Source organism: Mustela nivalis, assembly GCF_964662115.1.
Source record: "Mustela nivalis genome assembly, chromosome: 10".
Classification (NCBI taxonomy): Eukaryota; Metazoa; Chordata; class Mammalia; order Carnivora; family Mustelidae; genus Mustela; species Mustela nivalis.
The window spans coordinates 101,672,996-101,694,925 of record NC_139029.1 but is presented as its reverse complement, the minus strand read 5'-3'; the positions used below and the strand labels follow the sequence as shown (position 1 = coordinate 101,694,925).

The window sequence follows — 21,930 nt, the reverse complement described above, 5'->3', positions numbered from 1 at the left end:
CTTGTTCCATGATGTTTGCTCCAGGAAGGGACAGAATTACAGACTACATGGTTTTCACATGACTGCCAATGCCAACTAGAAATGGAAGACAGGTCAGACACAAAGGCAGTGAGTGCATTGGCTGACCGGTAAATTTTTGTGTGTGGTCTGGCCCAGATATGCAAGCTACGTCAATCAGATTTTGTCTCTGGAGAGTTTCAACCAAGCCACTGAGTACTGCCAGTCATTAATGGACATTGATGTTGGAAGGTTTTAGAAGTCAGAGGCCGTGGTAGCAGCCACTGGGGCCACACGTAAGGTGTTGGGAGGGTACTAAAGGTTTCAGTGTTAAATAAACTCACATTTAATTATTTCTTTCTTTAGTAATTTCAAGTGTTTAACCAGAAAAGTTACAATTAGAATAGAAACTGGTACCAGGAATGGGGTTCAAAGTGATAGAGCCCTAATACATGAAACTAGCTATGGTATTGTTGGGATGAGATACGATACAAAACTGTTTTCATTATAGGCTAGGAAGTTTGCAATCTGTGGTTTCTGGTGGAAAAACAACTAATTAAGTTGTCATCTGCTGTCCCTTGAGACTCAGACCATATGCATACCAAAGGTGAAGCTTTGGGAAGCTTGATGCCTGAATGTAAGAATAATGAAGCAGATTATTTATTGCTTATAACCTTAGATAATGGCCAGCAGCAAAGAGAGAGTGTTCTGTCCAGAATGCCTGTCTAGGAGCAAATAAGAAAAACAGGGTGATTATGTAATTCTGGTGCAGAAAGCCCATTTTGCCTCTAGCTGGAGCTCTCTGATTACTTCAAGCCAAGTCCAGAAACCAATGGGCCTTGCCAAACTGTGGTCTGGTCCCAATTTTCTGTCTCATTGAATTTCTAGTGACAAAGTTAAAGCTCTGATTGACAAAGATGGATGTTGAGACCATTGGAAAGGCATTATTTGGGAGGAGAAGTTGCTGGGGATCATGACACCCCCACAGGCCCTTTTCAGCATTTCTCACTCCATCTTCCCCACGAGAGAAGGGGAGCCTTCCCACTGAGAGGCAAGTCTCACAATGAGGGTTGGAATATGGATAAGGACAGACAGACTAGGAAAGATAAACCACCTTCACCTACATCCTTCCTGTGCCATGTGCTATCCGCTATCAAGAGGAGAGTCAGCTGGAAGAAGCTAATCCTGGGTTCTAAACAACAAAAGATTTGGGAGCCTGGTTCTCAGGGTTCATTTGGGCTGGTAAGAATAGCACCCCTTCCAAGGACATCGGTTTTACTCTGACAGTCAGGGGTCCCCTGTGGCTACAGGGTTTGACATACACTTGGACCAGGAGCCACTGTGTGGTTCTTGCCTCGGAGATCTCTTCCTTTTCTCTAGTTTTCTCTTTCCTTCTGCTTTTCCGAGTAAATTCCAGCCCACGGCTGTCATCTTGGTTTTCCTTCATGGTCGATGTTGGGGGGATGGCAAAGGTGAAATTTACCATTTCATTCATAGATTGTAAGAGAGTAGGCAGGTACATTGGGACAGGATCCCACAGAATGAGACGAGGGATGGACTGCCCCTGAATATTGTGATGCTGAGGCCGGTGGGCACCCGCACAGCCGTCTCACGACACTCTCTGACTCTGAATGGGGAGCAGAATGTGACTTCACATGCTGGTGGGCAGGTGCATGGTTTATAGCTGTAAACGACTATGAAGCTGATTTAGAATTGTAGATGGGATCCCGTTAGATAAGAGTTATCTTTGCAAGTGTCTGAATAGGGAGAAAGTTACATGTGCTGGGCAAGGCAAGCAGAATAAAATTGATAGGCTTTTATTATTTGTCCCTTCCAGTGATGCCACCAGGGACAGCTCTAGATGCCACATGATCCCCTCCATGTCTAGAACCATAGCTATTGGACCTGCCATAGACCTCTAACCCAAGGGGCCATCCTGTGTCTTTTGCCAACTGGATCAATGGATAGACTCATCCCAGAAGACTCTTTCTCCCAACACTTGAACAAGGAGACATGGAATCTCTCACCATTGGGAGAAGGCTCTAGACTTGGGTCTTATATACTTGGAGGGTGATAAGTAGGCAGGTGGCGGGGTGCAAGAGAACAGAGCAGACCTGGAAGGGGGGGAGACAGAGTCACTGCTTCTGTTCTTAATGGGTTTTCCCCAATCTTAAGTGTAGACCGTCTCAGTTCTGGCAAGGAGTTCTGTCCTTGGAGTTCGTTGGATTTCTGCTTTCTTAAAATAAATCCCAGACTGTAGCAGACATCTAGAGTTCAGGAGAGAGATCTGGACGGGAAGTGGTTTTGGGGCCCGTCTACATTGCCCCGGAACAAAGACCATGGGAGATGATGAAATCACCCAAGGAAGGGATGAGGGGAAACAGACAATGTTGCTATTCTGACATTATAAATACTTTACCCTTCAGGCTTGAAAAGACACATAGTGCTTGTGTGTATTACTCTACTTACCCTTCTAAACAACCCTGTGAGATCGCTATCATTATGATCCAATTTTTACAGACAAGGAAAGGTGGTAAAAGGGCTCAGTCCCATTGCTCAGGTCACATAGCCGATAGCAACAGCAGTGATGGGCCTGTCTTCCGGCTGGTCCATGTTTTAGCTGCCATTCTCCCCTTGAGGTGGGCACCACCGGCACTGCCTGATATTTAGAGAAGTTGGCGAGAGAATCAGTGAAATGAGGGATACTTATCTTCAGAGCCCCCTTGTTTCCCTTTGTGGGTCTCACCCTCCCTGGCCCCCATGACCTGCTCTATCTACAGCCCCTCTCGGGGAGACGGCTGATGCCGCATCATCAGAGCAGGGAGGGGTGGGTCTGTGTTCCCGAGGACCCCTCCCGAGGTCAATTCCCAGGGCCTCAGGGCTGTGTTGAATGCTCTCAAATTCTACTGGCTGGGGTGGCTAGTGGGGAGATATGGTAGGTAGTATTTTGTGGAAAAAAAGGGTTACGGGATCAGAATCAGATCGTTGGGGAAATCCTGAGTTAAAGCAACACAAAGACTCCTTTATGCTGTTTTCAGAGCATTCAGTGTGTTAACATGCATCTCCCCGAGGGACCTATCATCGGAAGACTTTCCCAAACTTACCTGACTGCAGACTGACTTCCAAATATGGTGGTGTTCAAAAAAAGGGGAGAAAGAGCGAATGGAGGCAGGAGGCCAGAGGCTTACAAAAACATCTCACACCTATCTCCAGGTTAGTGTCACCTGCTCCCTGTCTGCTGGGGGCTGGCCACAATGGGACGTCTCCCCTGATGTGTGTGGGCTTTTGTGTGTCCCTGCATCCATGCAGGTAGGCGTAATTCCTGGCTCTCAGCTCAGAGGCAGGAACCAGATTGATTTTTATCACGTAGCTCTTAAGGTCTCTCATCTGCTAATACGTGTTCAGGTCTCTCTGGGGACTCCTTGCTCAATAAAGAAGCCCAGCCCACCTATCTCGGGCTCCAGTTGGTTGGGGTGCAGCAGAGGCCAGTGGGGAGCTTATTCTCATCTTTCCTTCCAAGGCTAGGAAGGAGAACTGGCAAGTTAAGAAGGTACTCACCCCTACTGCAGACCTTGACCCTGGGCGGCCTCTTTCTTGGGCGTCCCCTACCTACTGGGGATGTGTTGGGAGAAGCCTTTGCAGAGAACTTCTAATTGACACCCTCTGTTTATTTTTGCACCCCTAATTACCCTTTCAACTTGCCATGGTTTATTTTTAGAGGTTTCCCATCCACCTCATTAACAGCTAGTAAGAGTTCCTGTCTCATATTTTTACCATTCCTACCCTTAATTAAACACAGTGGCCTTTGTTATCTCTGAGTAGTGGCCTTGTTAGAATTTAAATAGGATCACTTGCAGCTATTCTTAACGGCTTTTTTAAGCATTCCATCCCTTTCCTCCACCCCTTTTGTGCGCCACTGGGCTATCTAGAGCCCCGTCTCCCTGGGGCTCTCTGTTCCTTTGGCTTAAATTCCTTTCATAATCAAGGGTTGGACTGAGCTGAGTATCAGAAGGTTTGGGATCCTGGCTGCTCTGTTTGGTGGGTTGGCTTTGTTTTGGTGTTTTTCCATTTTTGGTTTTGCTTTTTGTTTGGTTTTGGTTTTGATACCCTTGGCCTCCTTCCTCTCCCCCACCCAGGGTGAGGGAAGAGGTTGGTTGGGCTTTTTTCAAGCTTTGCCATCCAATGTGTGAACAGAACAGTGATACTTAATTAAATGCACACCAGGACTCAGATCCCTGAACTTACACCTGCTGATCCTCCCACTTCATCAGGAAAGCGCTGCCTAATTACCTTTTCCTGCTGGCCCAGTTTGTTTTCAAACCTTTGTAGTGGGACTGGCCAAAATATTGAAGGCATTATCGTCAGAGGCACCTGCTCCCAGGTGCCACCTTGTAGGGAGAGGGAGGCTGGTGGGTGCAGAGGCAGCGCTCTGTCTGGGGATACACTGGCATGGGACCAGGTGGCTGGGACAGGAAGGAAGCTGTTTCCCCAGCAGTGTTTGGGGTGCTGGGGAGGAACCCACACTTTGCTCAAGGAAGCACAGTGGTCTGTCCTTCGTGGCCTGGGCTCAATCTGCCTGTGGAGCTAACAGACTCTCTGGCAAGAAGAGATAAACATGTTGTTGCCCCGATGGCTCAGGGACAGCCAGTGGGGTACAGGCTGGGGGCACCCAAGCCCTGCAGAGGCAGGACAGAGCAGCTGGGGACAGAATCCCCTTGGCCTGAATCCTGGCTCTTCCCTTTGGCCTAGGGCAGGGGACATGACTTCTCTTACTTGTTTCCTTGTGTGTTATAAAACAATTCTTATGTTACCTCCCTCATGGCACTGATGTCAGAACCAGTCAGCTAATGCAGGAGAAGAACCTAGTGTGGAGCTTGGCCATTGACCAGACATTGACCAGATGATAGCGGCTACTATTAATGTTAGTGTTATTGGAAAACAGTGGCCACTATAATCCTCAGGGACCACTCCAGACCACTCTGGGCAGTGGAAGTACTTCCAGAACCTTCCAAATACGGATTCTCTTTAGCCTATTGCTCCTGGAAATGACCCTGTGTTCCATGGATGGTGTAAGATAATTCTGGGTCATTGTGATGGTAGTGATTTTAGCTTATAGGAGAAAGCATCTACCCATTCATTCATGTTCCCAATTTACCCAACAAACGTTTACCAAGCACCTTCTACATGCCAGGCACTAGGCAAAGTACAGTAGGGACATCAGCTCTCAAGTGGCCTCTACTCTTTTGGGGAAGACCCTAACTGTGATGTATATAAGAATGAAATGTCTTCTAGAAAGAAGAAGCAAACATGGGACTTACAGGGACAGAGAAGAAGGAACTGCCCTGGGTCTTGCAGAACTCCGGGAAGATGGAGGGAGGACCCTTGAGCAGGAATGTGAAGGACAAGAAAGGTTTCGAGGGGCAAAGGAAAGGGGGAAGAACGCTCGGGACGAGGGAACGTGTGAGCAAAGTCGTGGAAAAGTGGAAGTGCATGGGTGGTTGGGAAGTGCTGCCTGTGTTGGAGAGGGGAGGTGAATGTGTAGGGTCACCTGGCACTAGCCTTGAACGCCACAGTGAGGAATCTGAAGGAACTGGGCAGGGGCATCAAAGAGAAGTGACATTGGACCTTTGTCCCAGAGACTTTGCTAACCAGCATTGTGTAAACATAGACTGGGTCTCAGGCTCTCATGACCTGAAGACCCTTTCATTACTGGACTCCCACAGGTCTCACAGTTTGAATTCACTTGTGTGACAAATCATCTCCACAAGGCTGTATTGAAGTAAATGTACCATTTCTAGTAGTTCTTTTAAATACTGGGGATCCCTGGATAATCTGAAAGGGTCACTTTGGGAACCAAAGGGGGTAGAGAAGTCAAGCAGTAGAGACGTGCTGGCTCCTTCGTCATCAGGGCCACAGGTGAAAGGACAGAGCCCCTTCTGAAAGAGCAGTTTCTGGAAGGCGGGACAAGTATGAGATGGACTGTGTGGGTGGAATGGACAGGACTTGGTGAGTGACTGCGCCAAGGAGAGGGAGGAGTAGAAAATGATTCGGAGGCCCTGGGCCTGGGGGGTGAGAATGTTAACGGTGCCATCACCAAGACTGGGAGCCAGAGAGAGGAGCATCAGCGGAGAGCAGAAGGTTCACCCGTGGTCATCCGCCTGGAGATCTCCAGCAGGAAGCTGAGCGCTTTCGAGGCATCTCCGGACCTTTTCTCATGGCAGGAAAACGGAGACTCAACTGCCTTCCCAACCTCAGACTCCGGGCACAGGACTCGTGGGTGGCACTAGCACCCTCTCAGGCTCCCACCTTCTCTCTTACCTTCTGTTCCCTGATTGCAGGTCAGTCCATGATCGCAGAAGCTGCCCTAAAATTCTCCAGTGTCTGTCCCTTGGGGCTTGGGTAATGCTTGCTGACTCTAAGAAGGGAAAGATTGGGTTAGGGAGAGGGGAAGAGGTGCGAGGCCAGGGTCGCACTCTGCCATTGCCTCCTGGCCCCTTTTGTGCCCAGGCTGTGGTCAGCTAGCTTAGAGCAGATGCTCTTGGTCAGGGTCAGCCTGGCTGCCTCTGCTTTTGGTCTGCGGCGACACAGGACAAGGGTGTGGGATGGAAAGCAGCTGGCCTGCCTTGCTGTTGTCGGGGCTGGATTGTAATATCATGGGGCTGATTACGTGGAGGGGGGCTGTTAGAGCTTCCACACCGGGTGCCTTTGCTGCTAACCCCCACTCCTGTTCACACTGACGGCATGCTGCCCATGGTGCTGGGGCATCCTTCTGGAGTCATCCCACCCCAAGACTGTCCAGGAAGAGCCCTCTGTGACTACCTTTGGTGTGGAATTCAGAACACAATTGCCTGTGAGCTGGGTCTGGATCAAGGTCTTCACGATTAAGAACAACTGTCCCACTTCAGGTAGAGCCAAACCTCTAATTCTGGAAACAGCTGTTCCTCAGAGCCTGGGCCAGGGTCTGAGCCAGCACGTCTCTACTGCTTGACTTCTCTACCCACTTTGGTTCCCAAAGTGACCCTTTCAGATTATCCAGGGATCCCCAGTATTTAAAAGAACTACTAGAAATGGTACATTTACTTCAATACAGCCTTGTGGAGATGATTTGTCACACAAGTGAATTCAAACTGTGAGACCTGTGGGAGTCCAGTAATGAAAGGGTCTTCAGGTCATGAGAGCCTGAGACCCAGTCTATGTTTACACAATGCTGGTTAGCAAAGTCTCTGGGACAAAGGTCCAATGTCACTTCTCTTTGATGCCCCTGCCCAGTTCCTTCAGATTCCTCACTGTGGCGTTCAAGGCCAGTGCCAGGTGACCCTACACATTCACCTCCCCTCTCCACACAGGCAGCACTTCCCAACCACCCATGCACTTCCACTTTTCCACGACTTTGCTCACACTGTTCCCTGCTTGTTGATACATGCATTCCTAGGCCCCAACCCAGGTCTAGGGCCACAGGATGTCTGTGGTAGCTATTTACACTTTTAACAAGCTTTCCAGGTGGTTCAAAGGCACAGTGAGGGCTGAGAGCCACTGCTGGAAACCATTATCATAACCATTACCCTTGGGCTTCTTGAAACTATTTTCTCAACCACACACTTGCTATTCTGAGTCTGGGTACTTCACTCTGGTTTTGGCCGGTGCGTCCTCCCTGGCAGGAGATGCTTCCCCTCTGACAGGCTCTCGTGATGGGGCACGTGGGTGTGTAGGGCGGTGGGAAGGAGCCAAATAAGAGGAAATCCTTGATCCTTGCCACAGGTGGAGGACAAGAACACACGCATGCGCGGAAAAAAAAAAAAAAAAAACAAAACGAGAAAAGGCAATGCACACCCGCACAGGTGGTAAGGGAGTCAGTGCCAGGAACTGCTTGGGAACGTGGTGGGGGACACTCCCCCATGTGCCAAGCTGGGGAGGCTTTTCCAAGAGGAGGGGCTGGAATTAGGTCTTGAAGAGTAAATATTATGTTTATATTTTCCAGCGGAGGGGAGGGCATCCTGATGGCAGAGTCTGCATAAGGACAGCATGAGGAGAGGTGGGGTTGCCTATGGAAATGGTGGCAGGGACCTGTGAGGGGCCCTGAAGGCCAGATGAAGTCATTACCATTTCATATAAGGCAAAGCCCTTGATAATACTTAAAATTTTATGCAAACTATCATCATTCCTTTCCCCCCACCGTGGGCAAAAGGGGAGTACATTTTGGAGTAAGGGTGGAATATGTACTAAAGGTGTCGGAATTGGGGTACCTGGGTGGCTCAGTCGCTGAAGTGTCCGACTCTCTATCTGGACTCAGGTCATGATCTCAGGGTCTTGGGATCGAGCCCCACGTCGGGCTCTGGGCTCAGTGGGCAGTCTGCTTGTCTCTTTCTCTTCCTCTCTCTCTTCCTCTCTCTCTCTCCCTCTGTCCCTCTCCTTGCTCTCTCTCTCTCTCAAATCAGAAAATCTTGGGAAAAAAAAAAAAAAGAAGAGGAGCACCTGGGTGGCTCAGTTGGGTTAAAGCCTTTGCCTTCAGATCAGGTCATGATCCCAGGGTCCTGGGATCGAGCCCCACATTGGGGCTTCCTCCTCTCTCTAACTGCCTCTCTGCCTACTTGTGATCTCTGTCAAATAAATAAATAAAATTAAAAAAAGAGAGAGAGAAAGAAGGAAAGGAAGAAAGAAAGAAACATGTGTCAGGGTAATGAAATTACCAGGAAAGTGGAGACTGGCTTTTTAGGGGCTGAGAAGTAGTTGTCCAGGGGCTGAATCTGATTAATATGCTAGTGCATTTTTTAAAAATTTCAACTTAAATGTCTTTAGATAGAGCTTGCCCCCTCCAGAGCCACAACCTTGACTTACAGCTTCACATATTTACGCTATCTGCTCAGCCGCTGCTGTTTCCGAGTTTCCAACCCCCAGATCGTCATAGAGGAGGGTGAGAAGTGGACATCCCAAGCAGCAGAGGCCACGGGGGTAACCCAGGAGGGCAGTGATGAGGGTATGGGGCAGGGGGCAGCGAGCCAACACAGAGAAAGAAAGAAATGTGGTGTCGTGGCTCAGGCAGGGAGAGAAGAGAGTTCCAGGATTAAACCCACGGGGGAGGGCTATTGAAGTTCACAGACGGCAAGGGGGCCCGCTGGGCTGCCACGGGACGTCCAAGGGCCTTGCTTAGGGCAGGTGGCCCCTGGGAGAGTCATGGCACCTGGGGATGGATCAGCAGCAGCACCGAGGTTGGAAGTAAATTGGAAGCAGGGGCAGAAATGGTGTAGAAAGTTGGCGGGGAGGCCGAGGACTGGGCCTGGGGGCCTTCTCACTTCTAAGGGTATATGCCTAAAAGTTGGGGTGGCAGCAAAACTGGCTCCATGGTGGAGGCCAGAGTCAGGAGAGAAGCTCTACCCAGGAGGCACTCTGCAAGATGGACCGGGACGCTTGCCGCATGGAGCCGGGCTTTGTGAACTGGTGCGAAGGCAGCGGGGGAGGGTGTCCCTGTGGTCTGGCTCTGCTCTAAGTGAGAGCACACATAGGTGGTGGGACTCCTGTGTGTTTGGCTTCGCCTGGGGGGCTGGCATGGACTGCCTACACAACATGGCTTTGAACCAGACAGTGGAAGGATGGCTTCCTCTGACATATCACCGTGTGCTCTGTGTGCTCCCTGGACAACCCAGCTTGGCCAAGACTGAGCTGTTGTCTTTTATCCTGAGTGGGCTTGCCCCGCCCTGCTCCCCCGCAGCCTAGAACACCATGGCCCTTCTCTGCTCCTCAGGCCGGAAGCTGAACTCCGCTAGAAGAGCAGGGCTTGCAGAACTCTGAAGTCTGCCTAGCTCACTTAAACCACCACCAGCTCATTTTCCATTTGGCTTTTAATGGCTCCTTCACCTTGCTTCTCGGCACCCATAAAGTAGGCGAGATTGGCCGCTCAGCTGTGGATGAAAGCGGGGAAGCTCACGTTGGGGGTTCGGGACAGAGTTTGGGATGAAAACTGCTCAATGCCGCTTGGCTTCGTGTTTTTCCCCAAAGTGAAAATCCAGCTGGTTTGTTCCCCAGTTTGTCTCTGAAGCAGGATCTGGTATTTATAGAGGACTGCACCAAGGGCCAATCAGCTCAGAATGGAAATTCCTGAGCCTGGAGTTCTCTGGAGCCACTGGCTCTTGGCTTTCTCTCTCCCTGGAGTTCAGCTAAGGTTTTCTCCTGAAAACTTATAAGCTCTGAGAAGTTTGACGAGGCATAAATGCAGGATCTCCGTGAAAACATGGATGTCTTTCTCTTAGCATGGATGCGTTGTGTGTTTTTTATGGTTAGTGGCAACAAGATGGGCGAAAGGCAAGGAGGCAGGACCATGGGGGCCTCAAGGAGCAGCTGCAGGCTTGGGCTCTCCACGGGTGACAGGCATTGTCCCCCGTTCCTTCCGCCGCCAGGACCTCCTGCTTCTGAAATTCTACACCCGTGCTAACCCACTGGGCAGAAACCAGAATTGGTTGTTAGCACAAACCTTCCAGCTGCAAGGCAAAAGGATGGTGAGATAGCTGACATTTCTAAAGACAGCTGGAATGAGTGAGATATCAACGGACACATTCGTTAAATGTCACTACTTTTGTTTTCTCTGCAGCGTTCAGGGCTTAAGCTATTCCAAATTAATTACCCAACCCCTTGATTTATTCTGTACATCCCCCCTCCCTGCTCCCTCACACCTTCCCTAGATTTCAAAGCAGCGCAGTCTTATTCCCTGTTTTCTCCAGCTATTCGCTGCCAAAGGTGAACATGGTTTCTATGGAGGGAGGCCGTGGTCCACACAGCACTGGCTTCTGAGCTGTGCTCTCGGGCTGCAGACCAGAGCTGAGCTCACCCACTCCGCCTCTGTCTTATAGACAGTGGGGGGCGGGGAGGGATGCTGCGGGGCAGGAAGAGGCTCAGAGAGTTTACATGACTTGCCCAGGGTAGACTGAGGAAGTTGAAGAGCCAGGGCCAAACCCAGATCTTCTGGCTATTGAGTTTACCAAACGTGATGGTGTTGAAGAGTTGAATCCGTCTCACGTGGCAAATGTGGCAAGATATAGATTTACAGGTCAGGTAGCCACCATGGAACAGAATGGAAAATACCATTCTGCCCCAGCTTCCTGGCTGGGGAGACAGCAAGCCAGGAGCATCAGGGCTGTCTGACGGTTCAAGATCAGGAGGCACAGGGAGAGCCTCTCTGCGTAAGAAGTCAGGCATATTTGGACCATCTGGAAAAGAAAGCCAGTAGTCAATTGACGGAGGACAGTGTGTGGCGCTTGTCTGGATCTTCAATTTCACCATCTGCTTTCACCGTAGTGTGTCTTCGTCAATAATTCATCTGGGGAGATGAAGGACCACAGCCCTTTCAACTGATTAGCAAGTCCTCTGTCATCTCCAGGCCTCGTGTTTCCAAAAACACTTGAGAATGCCTAGCCACGGGTTTTCATTCCTCATTGCCCCAGCTCCGACACAGACCGAAGCCGCACAAAGTGAAGCCAGAGAGAAAAGAAGCAATGCTACATATTTTGGGATGCCCGAGGCGCCTGCCCACATGGGCACTCTGTGTCTCTGTGGATAATCCCTGATGTGTCACCAAACTTACCCAGTCTGTACCGAAAAAGAGAGTCACTTCAGGGGAAAGAGTCACACATCTCCTCACTCTGTCCCCAGGACCAATTTACTGTCAGAGAGCTATCCTCCGCTGAGGCTCCTGCAGGAGGAGACTCAACCCTCCAGCACTGAATGTAAAGAGATTCAAGAAGGCAGGATAGCTGAGCTAGCCCGTGGGCATTCCTGAGTTTGCAGAGCTCCTCCAAGCCCTCTGAGTTCTTCTGTCTGCCCCCTCCCATGGCAGCTTATTTCCCTTTATATCGAGTCTGATGGCATAAGCTTTGTTCGGAGCTGTGTATTGTAGAGTGATGAGCCTTCCTGCCATTTCTGAGCTTTCTGGTAGAGCTACTAAGTTACAGTAAGACTTTGCTCTTCCTGGCATTGGCCATCACAGGACACGTTTATGGGGTGACTGACTCGGGTTGGGGGTGATGAGTGGACTCCATGATTCTTTTTTTTTTTTTAAAGATTTTATTTATTTATTTGACAGAAAGAGATCACAAGTAGGCAGAGAAGCAGGCAGAGAGAGAGGAGGAAGCAGGCTCCCTGCTGAGCAGAGAGCCGGATGTGGGGCTCGATCCCAGGACCCTGGGATCACGACCCGAGCTGAAGACAGAGGCCTCAACCCATCGAGCCACCCAGGCGCCCCAGACTCCACAATTCTTTAGCTATTCCTGAAGGAGTAACTGATGGCCGGGGGATGGCAAATGAATGTGCATAAGTCCTGGTTCACAAACAGGCCATTGCAGGGTTGTCTCCTGGAAGGAATGAGGCTGGGATCTCGGAGGGTACACTTAGGGTTGCACTAGGAAGGGTATACACATAGGTGGGTGGCTTAGGCAATCCTTCTCCAGGCTTACCACATTGTAGTAATTGCCTCTTTGTGTGTCTGTCTCCTCCTCTGAATCATGAGCTCCTCGAAAGATGTGTTTTCTTAGAAGGCAGCTCAGCATTGTGTTGATCAATGATTAAGCATCATGCTTAAGCAGGTGGACAATGGGATTTAGGTATCTGGATTTAGTTGTATGACCGTGGGCAGGTTTCTTGACCTCTTAGAGTTAAAGAGAAAATTAAGTGAGGGAATGGATATAAAGCACTTAAAACAGTGCCCAGCATAGAAGCGTGTAGTGTTGGCTAGTTATTATTAATTGCTGTGCCCTCAGCCTAGCGCCTTATCTGATATATACTAGGTGCTCAACAGGTTTGTTGAGTGAATCCCTCCGCTCATTCAGAAAAAGAGATGAACCTGCATTCATGGGAGTTAGTCCCCTGAAGTTTCTTGAGTGTTCTGGGGCCAAGTAGGGCAGGAGAGAGACTGGGAAGTAGGGTTGTGTTTGGTTGGCACGTTGGGAGTTGGTCCAAGACATTTGCAGTTGTGGGAGATGAACTCCATAGGAAATTGGCAAGAATTGGGTAAAAAGTCTAGTTAACTGGTTAAACCTCCATCACTGTGCTCGGTCCCGCACCAAGTATCACAACATATGTTTATCAGCAAAAGCCCCAGAAATGAGGATGTGTTTGCAGACAGAATGTCAGCAAATGGCACCGTATAGGTGATTCCTATAGGATATTTTATAGTGTCCTCAAAAATTGAAACCCTATGAATATATCTGAAGCTATCAATGGATTCAATACAATCCCTCTCAAAATCCCCCCCCTTTTTTTTTTGTCAAAATAGCATCCTAAAATTCATAGGGAATCTAAGGGACCCTGAGAGGCCAAAACAAATCTGAAAAAGAACAAAGTTGGAGGATTCATACTTCCTGATTTCAAAATTACTACAAAGCTACAAGTAATCAAATTAATGTGATACTAGTATAAAGGCACACATATAAACTGATGAAACAGAATAGAAAGGCCAGAAATAAACTCTCACATATAGGTATGGTCAAATGATTCTCAACAAGGGTGCCAAGATCATTCAGTGGGGATAAAGACAGTCTTTGCAACAAATGATGTAGATAAAACTGGATATCCATGCGCAAAAGAATGAAGTTGGACCCTTACCTCACAACCTATACAAAAAATGGAGTGGATCAAAGACCCAAGTGTAAGAGCTAAACCTATAAAACTCCTAGAAGCAAACATAGGGTCAAAGCATCATGGCACTGGATTTGGCAATGATTTTTTTTTTTGATACGACCCCAAAGGCATAAGTAATAACAAAAAAAAAAAAGTAGGTAGATCAAACTACCTCAAACTTTAAAATTTTTGTTCATCAGAGGACATGATCAACAGCAACCCACAGAATGGGAGGCAATACTGTATTTGTAAATCCTAAATCCGATATGGGATTTATATATCAAATATATAGAGAAATCCAAAAACTCAACAACAACAAAACAAACTAAAAAATGAGCTATAGTGTAAAAATCACTATCTTGTACTCCTGAAACTAATATAATACTGTATGTTCACTACATTGGAAGTAAAATTTAAAACTTAATAAAGTTTTTTAAAAAATGAACAAAGGACTCGAATAGACATTTTTCCAAAAGAGATATACAGATGGCCAGGAAAGATACTTGACATCAAAACTTTCAGTTGTATAACAAGTAAGTCATGGGGATGTATAGTTAATAAACCTGTATTGCATACTGAAAAAATAAAAAGATACTTGACATCACTGATCATTAGGAAAATGCAAATCAAATCACAGTTAGATACCATTTCACACCCATTCTGATGCCTGCCATCAAAAATATATAAAATAACAAGTGTTGGTGAGGGTGGAGAGAAATTGGAACTTTTGGGCACTGCCTGAGGGAATGTAACATGGCGCCGCCGTTATGAAAAACAGTATGGCAGTTCCCCCAAATATTAAAAATAGAATGACCATCTGATCCAGCAACTCCACTTCTGGGTGTACACCCCAGAGAAGCAGAGACAAGAAGAGATCTTTGTATACCCACATTCACAGAGGAATTATTCACGATAGCCAAAAGGTGGAAGCGACCCAAAGGTCCACCGACAGATCAATGGAAAACAAAATGTAGTATATTCATACAATGGAATATGATTTGGCCTTAAAAAGGAAGGAAATTATGACACATATACAACATGGGTCTACCTTGAGGATATTCTGCTAAGTGAAATAATCCTGACACGAAAGGACAGATACGATAGGATTCCACTTACATGAGGTATCTGGAATAGTGAAATTCATGAACACAGAAAATAGAATGGGGTTGCCAGGGGCTGGGGATCTGCTGTCCAATGGGTGCAGAGATGAGAAAAGTTCTGTGGAGGGCCAGTGGTGACGGTTCCCCAACAATGTGAATATATTGAAAGCCGCTGCATTATACAGTTAAAAATGGTTAAAATGGTAAACTGAAGATAAGTATATTCTACCCCCCCACGCCAAAGGCAAGAGCAGAGGCAAGGGGAAGGAAGACGAGGGTCCCTGCCGACATGGGGGGGAGCAGACTTGCGACTCAAGCGATGTCCAAGCACTTTGGATGAACTTGTGAAGAATCATTTTATGAGGCCCTTGACTGATCTGTTTTATTCATCCCCATCCTCATGGATCAGCTTTGCTTGGGCACACCTCCATGATCATTCACATCACTTTCTTTTTCCTTGACCTCTAAATCTTGATGGTTCCCCCAAGAAGCCCTCTCTGAGACTCTCCTTGTCTGCTTGTACCCACGTGGCTGTGTCAGACTCTTGGCTTCACATCTCCTTCTGGTGCATGAGCTTTCTAGAAATTAACATCTCACGCCCGACCTCTCTGCCAAACTGCTTCTCAAACTGCGGCCGTCTGCTGCTTATCCCTTCTGCATCTCAAATTCAGTTGACCCAAACCCGACTCATTGCTGAGCCCAGAGCTGATCTGTCGAGTCTCCAGGTTCTATGGAAGGCTCCATCATTTTTCTGGTGCCTCAAGTGTGAGAACATTCGACTCTTGAATCTCCCTTCCTTATCCCTGCCTTCCAGATCTGCTAAGCCGTCAGCCCTGCTGCGTGGTCCACCTGTGTCCACTGTGTCCTGTACAGGTGCCCTCGTTTCCCTGTGTGGGACCTCTGTCTAGCTCACCCCTCCGCCCCCTCCTGGGTGAACGGCTCTAACTGCCTGCCAGCCTCTTGGCCTCCAATCTTGCTGGTGGGCTTGCCGTGGCCATGCTGGGAGTGCCGCTGTGAGCCAGCCAGAGGAAAGCCATGGGGGGTTTGGGGGGGAGGCCAGTCCTGTTCCCCTTCCTAGGCCATCAGACATCTAGATGGGGCTCACTGCAAAGAGGAGCGGGCCACGGGACAAATCACGAAGTCCTGAGTGGGCTGTGGCTGCAAAACTTCCCGGGGAGGGGAGGCTGGGTGAGTGGATGACGTGTGACAGCTAGACAGAGTCTCAAAGTCAGGCAAAGCTTGCAGTTCCGGGGGGATTAGCCCACCCAGGAGCAGAAGCCAAGCCAGCAGTGGAGGGAGGAGGGGCAGCGGGCCCATTTCGTGGAGGCACCTAGCAGGAACGAGGCAGGGGCCAGGTCTGCAGCCTGGTGGCATGGTGTATAGGCCCCTCAGCCCGGGATGTGTCCCCTCCTCACACCCTCCTGTATTCCAAATCTGAAGCGGGTCATTCTGCCCTGCTGTGATCTGCTTTCTCAGAATTCTGGAGCCTTCTATTTCATCTCCCATCCTGTGCTCACCACTTTCTATCTCGGACTATAATCACTTACGCTGCCAGTTCACCAGCCAAAAGCTTTTTGCCGGCAGCATGCGAGTCTGAGGCTGGCCCAGTCCTGGGGGCTCCATCTAGTCCTTGAGTTCACTCAACAACTAATGGACTGTAACTTCTCTTTGTTTCTCTGACTCAGCCAGGGGCAGCTGTCACCCTCCATGGGGCTGCTAACTTCACTGTGGTCATCCCAAGCACTGGACAGTGATTTCCAGTTCTTCTTCCCCTTGGGCGCTTGAACCCCTGTGTTCTGGGAGGCCCCATGAATAGTCGTGGGTCATGGACGGGGAGGGAAAGGGACACGTGTCTCCTCTGGGCCACAGTGTTGAGGCCAACAGAGAAGCTTCGGAGTGCTCATTTCCCTCGGGTGTGGCAACTAGCCAGGTTGGAGATGTCGGCTCCTCTGTCATTCTGAGTTCCCCTGAAAACATCCGATGAGCAGCGATCCCTTTGCCGACCTGCGACCGGCATGAGCACGAATGAGAAGCCATTGTTGTTCCCAGCCGCGGAAGTCGGAAGGTTGTTCTGGCTGCCTGACCCAGCCCAGCCAGCCAGACCCATCTGCCCCTTCCCGGGATCCGCTCCAAATAGGAGCGGCCCCGCCTGCTGATGGGCGACCCCTCGGCCTGCGGAAGCCCTGGGAGGCTGTGGGTTTGGGAAGCAGAGTGCTTCCCTCACCACCTGGGCTCTCTCCACGGCAGTGAGTGCCAGTAATTTAGATGCAGATGTGCAAGAGCGGACGGTACCTTCCACGTTCCTCCCTATGGGCTGCTTCCTAAATTAATTAAAAGCTGGGGGTGAGCACAGAGGATATTCTATTAAGTCAGAATGTTCTTTTTAAATGTTCAAGTCTGCAGCAGGATTTTTCTCCTTACTCGGCCAAGTGGTGTTTTATGAGAGTTAGCGGGATTCCTCCCCCGGTGGGCGGAAGTGTTGCACTTTCCGGCGATGAGCGTGCAACCCGCTTCCCTAGAGAAGCCTGGGCATCTGGAGGGGCCGCTCGCTGAGCTGAACAGCTAGGAAACAGCACAGCCCCGCGCTCCAAATGCTCTGCGAGCCATAAGCCTGGCAGAACACAGGTGGATTTTAGCTTCGTGGGGTATGTGGGTATTTTCTGGGCAGCACAAAAAACAAACAAGCCTTCCATGGTAGCTCTGATGGAAGGGAACTGGTTATCTACGGGAAACAACACTTAAAGACAAAAGCTGTGCGGTGTCCTGTGTGTATGCGGACGGCTGAGCCTCAGGAACATACGATGACAAGAGAAACGGGCAAGACACAGAGATTTAATTGAAGAAAAACTTCAGGCTGTGACGGGGCGGGAGACATGAAGCGGTAATTAACAACATAATTATTTAAATGATGTTGCAATTAATTAATATCCTGAGTATGCAAAGGAAGGGAGGGCATCTTTCAGCCCAGAAAAACTGCTGAATAAAGAAGAGAACTTGGCATTTTTTTTAAAAACATCAATATGCAAAAGGCCTTGGTTATCATGACTTCAGCAAAGCTCAAAACACCAACCCAAGAAAAAGGCTTCTTGTGGCAGAGAAGCTAACAAATGAATCGACTTTGTATTCCATTTTATTCTGAAACTTGTAATTCATTTTACTCTCATCCGCGAGGAAGAAGTATTGGGCTCGATAATGACGTTGACAGACATTCAGATTCATTCATGCTTTGGGTTGAGGACTAGTCCCCCCAGAAGACACTGGGGGTGGGGCTCCTGGAGCCAAGAGCCTCCCTGGGGTGGGCTTCCCAGCCTGTAGAAATTTACCAAGACCGCTGCAGTGCGAGCGGCAGCAGCTGGGTAGGTAGTGTGGGGCTGACTATCATCTCTGTTCAGGAAATGATTTCCCAAAACCACTGGGAGGTTCACTTGTGTGAGTTAGCTGCTTGGACATAGAAGGGATGTCTGAGAGCAGTAACTATTCCACGGATCACCCTCCCTCCTCCAAGAGTTAAGTGGTCATCCTCGTGTGTCCAGGGCTATGAAGAAGGCAGCTGGACATGCGTTTTGAGATCACTTCCGGAAAGACCCTCTCACCCTCATTTCTGGGCCGCTCATGGCCCAGGAAACTCAACTGTCCCCTTCCTAGTTGCAGGGACCCCACAGCCTCTGCTCAGTGATCGAGACGGCCATCTTGATGAAGTCAGTCTCGAGTCAAGAGACAGAATGAAGATTACAGCCTGCTCTGTGTCTTGTCGTGATATGGGGTTTTTGTCTTACTCTCAAAAAAACACCCAGCTCAGTACAGCCTGACAAGGATGGCCTCTCAATCACAAGATATTTGGGGAGAAAACTATCTCTATACCAATGACACATGAACTCCTAGCCCAAGGCTCAGTACAGAGTGGAATTTGGTGTATCTGCCTTTGCTTCTCTAAGCTGAAAACTTCTCTGGAATAGCTTGGTCATCCTCTCTCCCAGTCTGAACTTTGGGTAGAAGATACTGCCCACAGTTCTATCAGCAGAGAAACCTGATAACTTGGCTTAAGGGGAGGGTTACTTTATTGAGTTTCTGCTCCTAAAGCACGTGACATAAAGACTAAGACACAAGGTGCGTGAATAGCTTTTCCCTTCTTGACCTTCCCCTGGTGGAAGAAGGGGTTCTTCAGCAGACTTGCCTCTTGCCAAGTCACACACACAACTCTGGAAGCTGGCATTGTGTAGTCACAGATAAAGTAGAAACTCACCTCCACAAATTTACCAGGGCTCTACAGACTGTGAGGAAATCAAGCGAGTTATATGTGGTTGGTGGGGAGACCACTACGAACTCAACAGAAACGTACCATTACAATACAGAATAGTTGAAACGTTTTTTTTTTTTTTTTTCCTAAACTGAATTTGGCCTAAGATAGAGATCTAAAGGGCATGGGGGGAAAGCGTTCACTACCACTAAAACAAACACTGAAGTACTTAGTAATCTATAGAACTAAAGTTTAAGATGAATACTGTCCCAGAGTCAAGGGGGCTGAAATAGGCTTAAGCTGGCTTTGTTTCAATCGAGAAGATTCTCTTCACAGAAAGATGGATTCCAGCTGTGACTTGGATTAAAACACCCCATTCCCCAAAGAACATTTTATGCAGGTGTTTCTTTGATCTGTGTAGGCATTTTTACACAGTTGCTCGATACTTCATGGAATTCATAAAGCTACGCACGACACAGAAGTCATTCTGAAACACGTGTGCCTTCTCTTCTTTACAACGGAGGTTACTTTTGAGAACAAAGACCCTGCGTTCAAACAAATATGGTCATTAACTGTGGTGTGCCAGAAAACATTCGGCATGTTTAGATTCAGCAGAATCATTCCTAAAGAGAGGGGCTGAGTTCTCAGGAGAAGTCAAGACATTTTCAAATGATGAGGAAAGTCAACAAGGAAGTGGAGGCAGATGGGGACACAAGGAGCCCTGCACGACCAGCAGAGCTGCGTGGACACCTCGGAGCGCTCGTGATTTCACCGTAGGACCAGGAGTCTGTATCGCGGTCTGTGTCACAGACACAGCCATAGCTCCATCCCACGTCCTTCTCCTCCAGGGTTGTGGCACTTGGTGGAGACACAACACTGAAGGAAATCACACCACCTCCCCAGAAGAGAAGACTATTTTACATGGTATTTTATATGAACCAGCTTCTGGACTCTCTACTCTTCTTTTTCTCCTACTCTTTCCCCCTTCTCTTCTTGGCAGCAGATCCATAAAAAGTGAAAAACCACAGAAAACATCACCTTGAGAGACAAGAAAGACTAAGACAGGTCTGGCCACACGACAAGGGTCGTGGCCTTGACCCACGCAGGAGCAGTTAAGACTCGTGCTACGGCTGCTGCTGCCCCTGCGCGACACTGTGTTTGGACAGTTGAACGAGTGCAAAAAGAGCGTCGCTGAGTCCTGTTGGTGTCGCCCGGTCGCACAGCTCATGGTGTGGGAGGTGGTTTCGGAGACGGGCACGAGCTCTCGCTGTCAAAGCTGGCAGCCCGGCCCTGCCACTGTGGAGAGGGGAGAAGGCTGGTTACTGATGGCCAAGGGGACTGGCATTTCAACTTTTGAAACTTCTGTGGCCCATGCACTGAATTCACCCTTCCCAGCTTTTCATAAGCTCACTTGGATTTTGCTGTCAGCCATGCAAACACAGAAGGAAACGAGCTGTAGAGCTTCCAGTTTGGAATACCTGATTTTTTTTTTTTTTTTTAAAGACCTACTGCAGAGGTAATGAACACTTTCTCCACTGTGTGTGTGTGTGTGTGTGTGTGTTAATGAGATGCTATGACTGGGCCGTTTCTGAGTGCTTCAGCCATTTTTCACACTGAAAATCGGATTATGTTAGCAGCAAAAGAGGCCGTCTACAGAATGTGCCCTTACTGCCAAGAACCCACGTCCATGAATTATTAGCAATTTGTCTGGGAGCTGTTAGTGCAGCTACAAACCTGATATCACTCTAGCATCCAGCTCTTTTTCTCAGGCTTAATGCTTCCTGTGGGCATTCACACCCACCTTGTGAGGAGCTGGGGGTAGGAGGTGGGCAGCTCCTCGCCCCCTCAGGACCATCCCCTGCCTTCTCCTGACTCACAGGTTGTCCTGTCAGCTCCACCTTGATCCTCCTGTCAAGGTGGGTGATGGAAGGAGGAGTAACAGAGCGAAGAGGGCTGAGAGTGGATGGACCCACACCTGAGCCCTTCGACCCATCCTTAACTGAAAAGCCAGTTGTGCTGGGGCACTGTTTTCTGGGCAAAGATCTGACCCCAGGAATATTCTTGACCCATCTTGGGGCCGTGTAACTTCAAAGTGAGGCAGTGTCCACCGTTCACTCCATCCTTCCTGGGAGCTGAGGAGACCCAAACCTCTCCCAGGTGCCCGTGGGTCAAGGCTCCAGAGGGAGTCAGGGAGGTGGTCAAGGTGGTTTTTCTGAAACAAAGTACGGGCCTCCTCTGCTGCCCCTGAGCTCTGGTGGTCTCCACGATGGAATGATGGGCTGAGTAGAAGCTTCTCTCTGCATGAATGGGGGCGGGAGGGGGAAGGATGCCGTGCTCCCCACAGCACAGCCGTCTCTAGACAGAGCTGAGCCACCTAAGGAATAGAATGTTTGCCAGCCAGTGTTTCCTACTGGAAATCCACAGCGCTGAGGAGAGACCCCAACCTGCGGGACATCTCCACGCTCCCACTTCTACAGAAAGCCTCTGTCCCCTTCCCCAGGCTCGGTCCCTTCATGCCCCTGTACAGGCCATCCGGCAGATCTTTACAACTAACCCCACGCTGGGCCACCGGGGACGGAGGAGGACCACCACTATGTGCCCTAGACCTGAGCAATCTTAGCATGTCCAACCTGGGGGGGGGGGCAGGCCCAGGGCGCCATCCACTCAACTGTCCAGTTCTCATGTATAACAAAACCAAGACACAGAGAAGTCAAGACACCGCTAGTTAGGGGCGGAGCCAGCAGGTGAAACCAGGTCTCCTAACTCCCAGCTCGATGCTCCCTCCACTCCCTCCTGCTGCCAGCTTCGATCCGGCCACAGCCGGAGGAGAAGGAGATGCACGGGGCAAGAGGAAACCTAACATCTTAGGGGCCACACCGGGTACTTACTCCTAACTCCAGGTGACAGTCTCTCTGCTTGCAGCGTCCACGTGAATGAAATCACAACCGAGGGTTTCCCTGGTGAAATATTTTAAATAAATAAGTGCCTGGTTGT

General features: G+C 49.2%; 1 protein-coding gene across 4 annotated transcripts in view; it reads right to left on the bottom strand.

Annotated features, from left to right (window-relative positions):
• Positions 1 to 19,749: 19,749 nt before the first annotated feature.
• The window catches only part of SYT6 (synaptotagmin 6), a 54,973-nt gene continuing 52,792 nt past the window's right edge, over positions 19,750 to 21,930 (bottom strand). For 2 of the 4 annotated variants that reach the window (XR_014299312.1, XR_014299313.1), the window contains exons 7-8: positions 21,825 to 21,893; positions 20,146 to 20,232 (exon numbers count right to left, since the gene is read on the bottom strand). Coding sequence is in view for 2 of the 4 variants with exons in the window: in XM_082685252.1 (XP_082541378.1) it covers positions 20,161 to 20,232 (72 nt within the window). In the remaining 2 variants the exon portion in view is untranslated. Of the gene's footprint in view, positions 20,233 to 21,824; positions 21,894 to 21,930 lie in introns of all 4 variants that reach the window. The other 2 variants (XM_082685252.1, XM_082685251.1) reach the window with 1 other exon arrangement.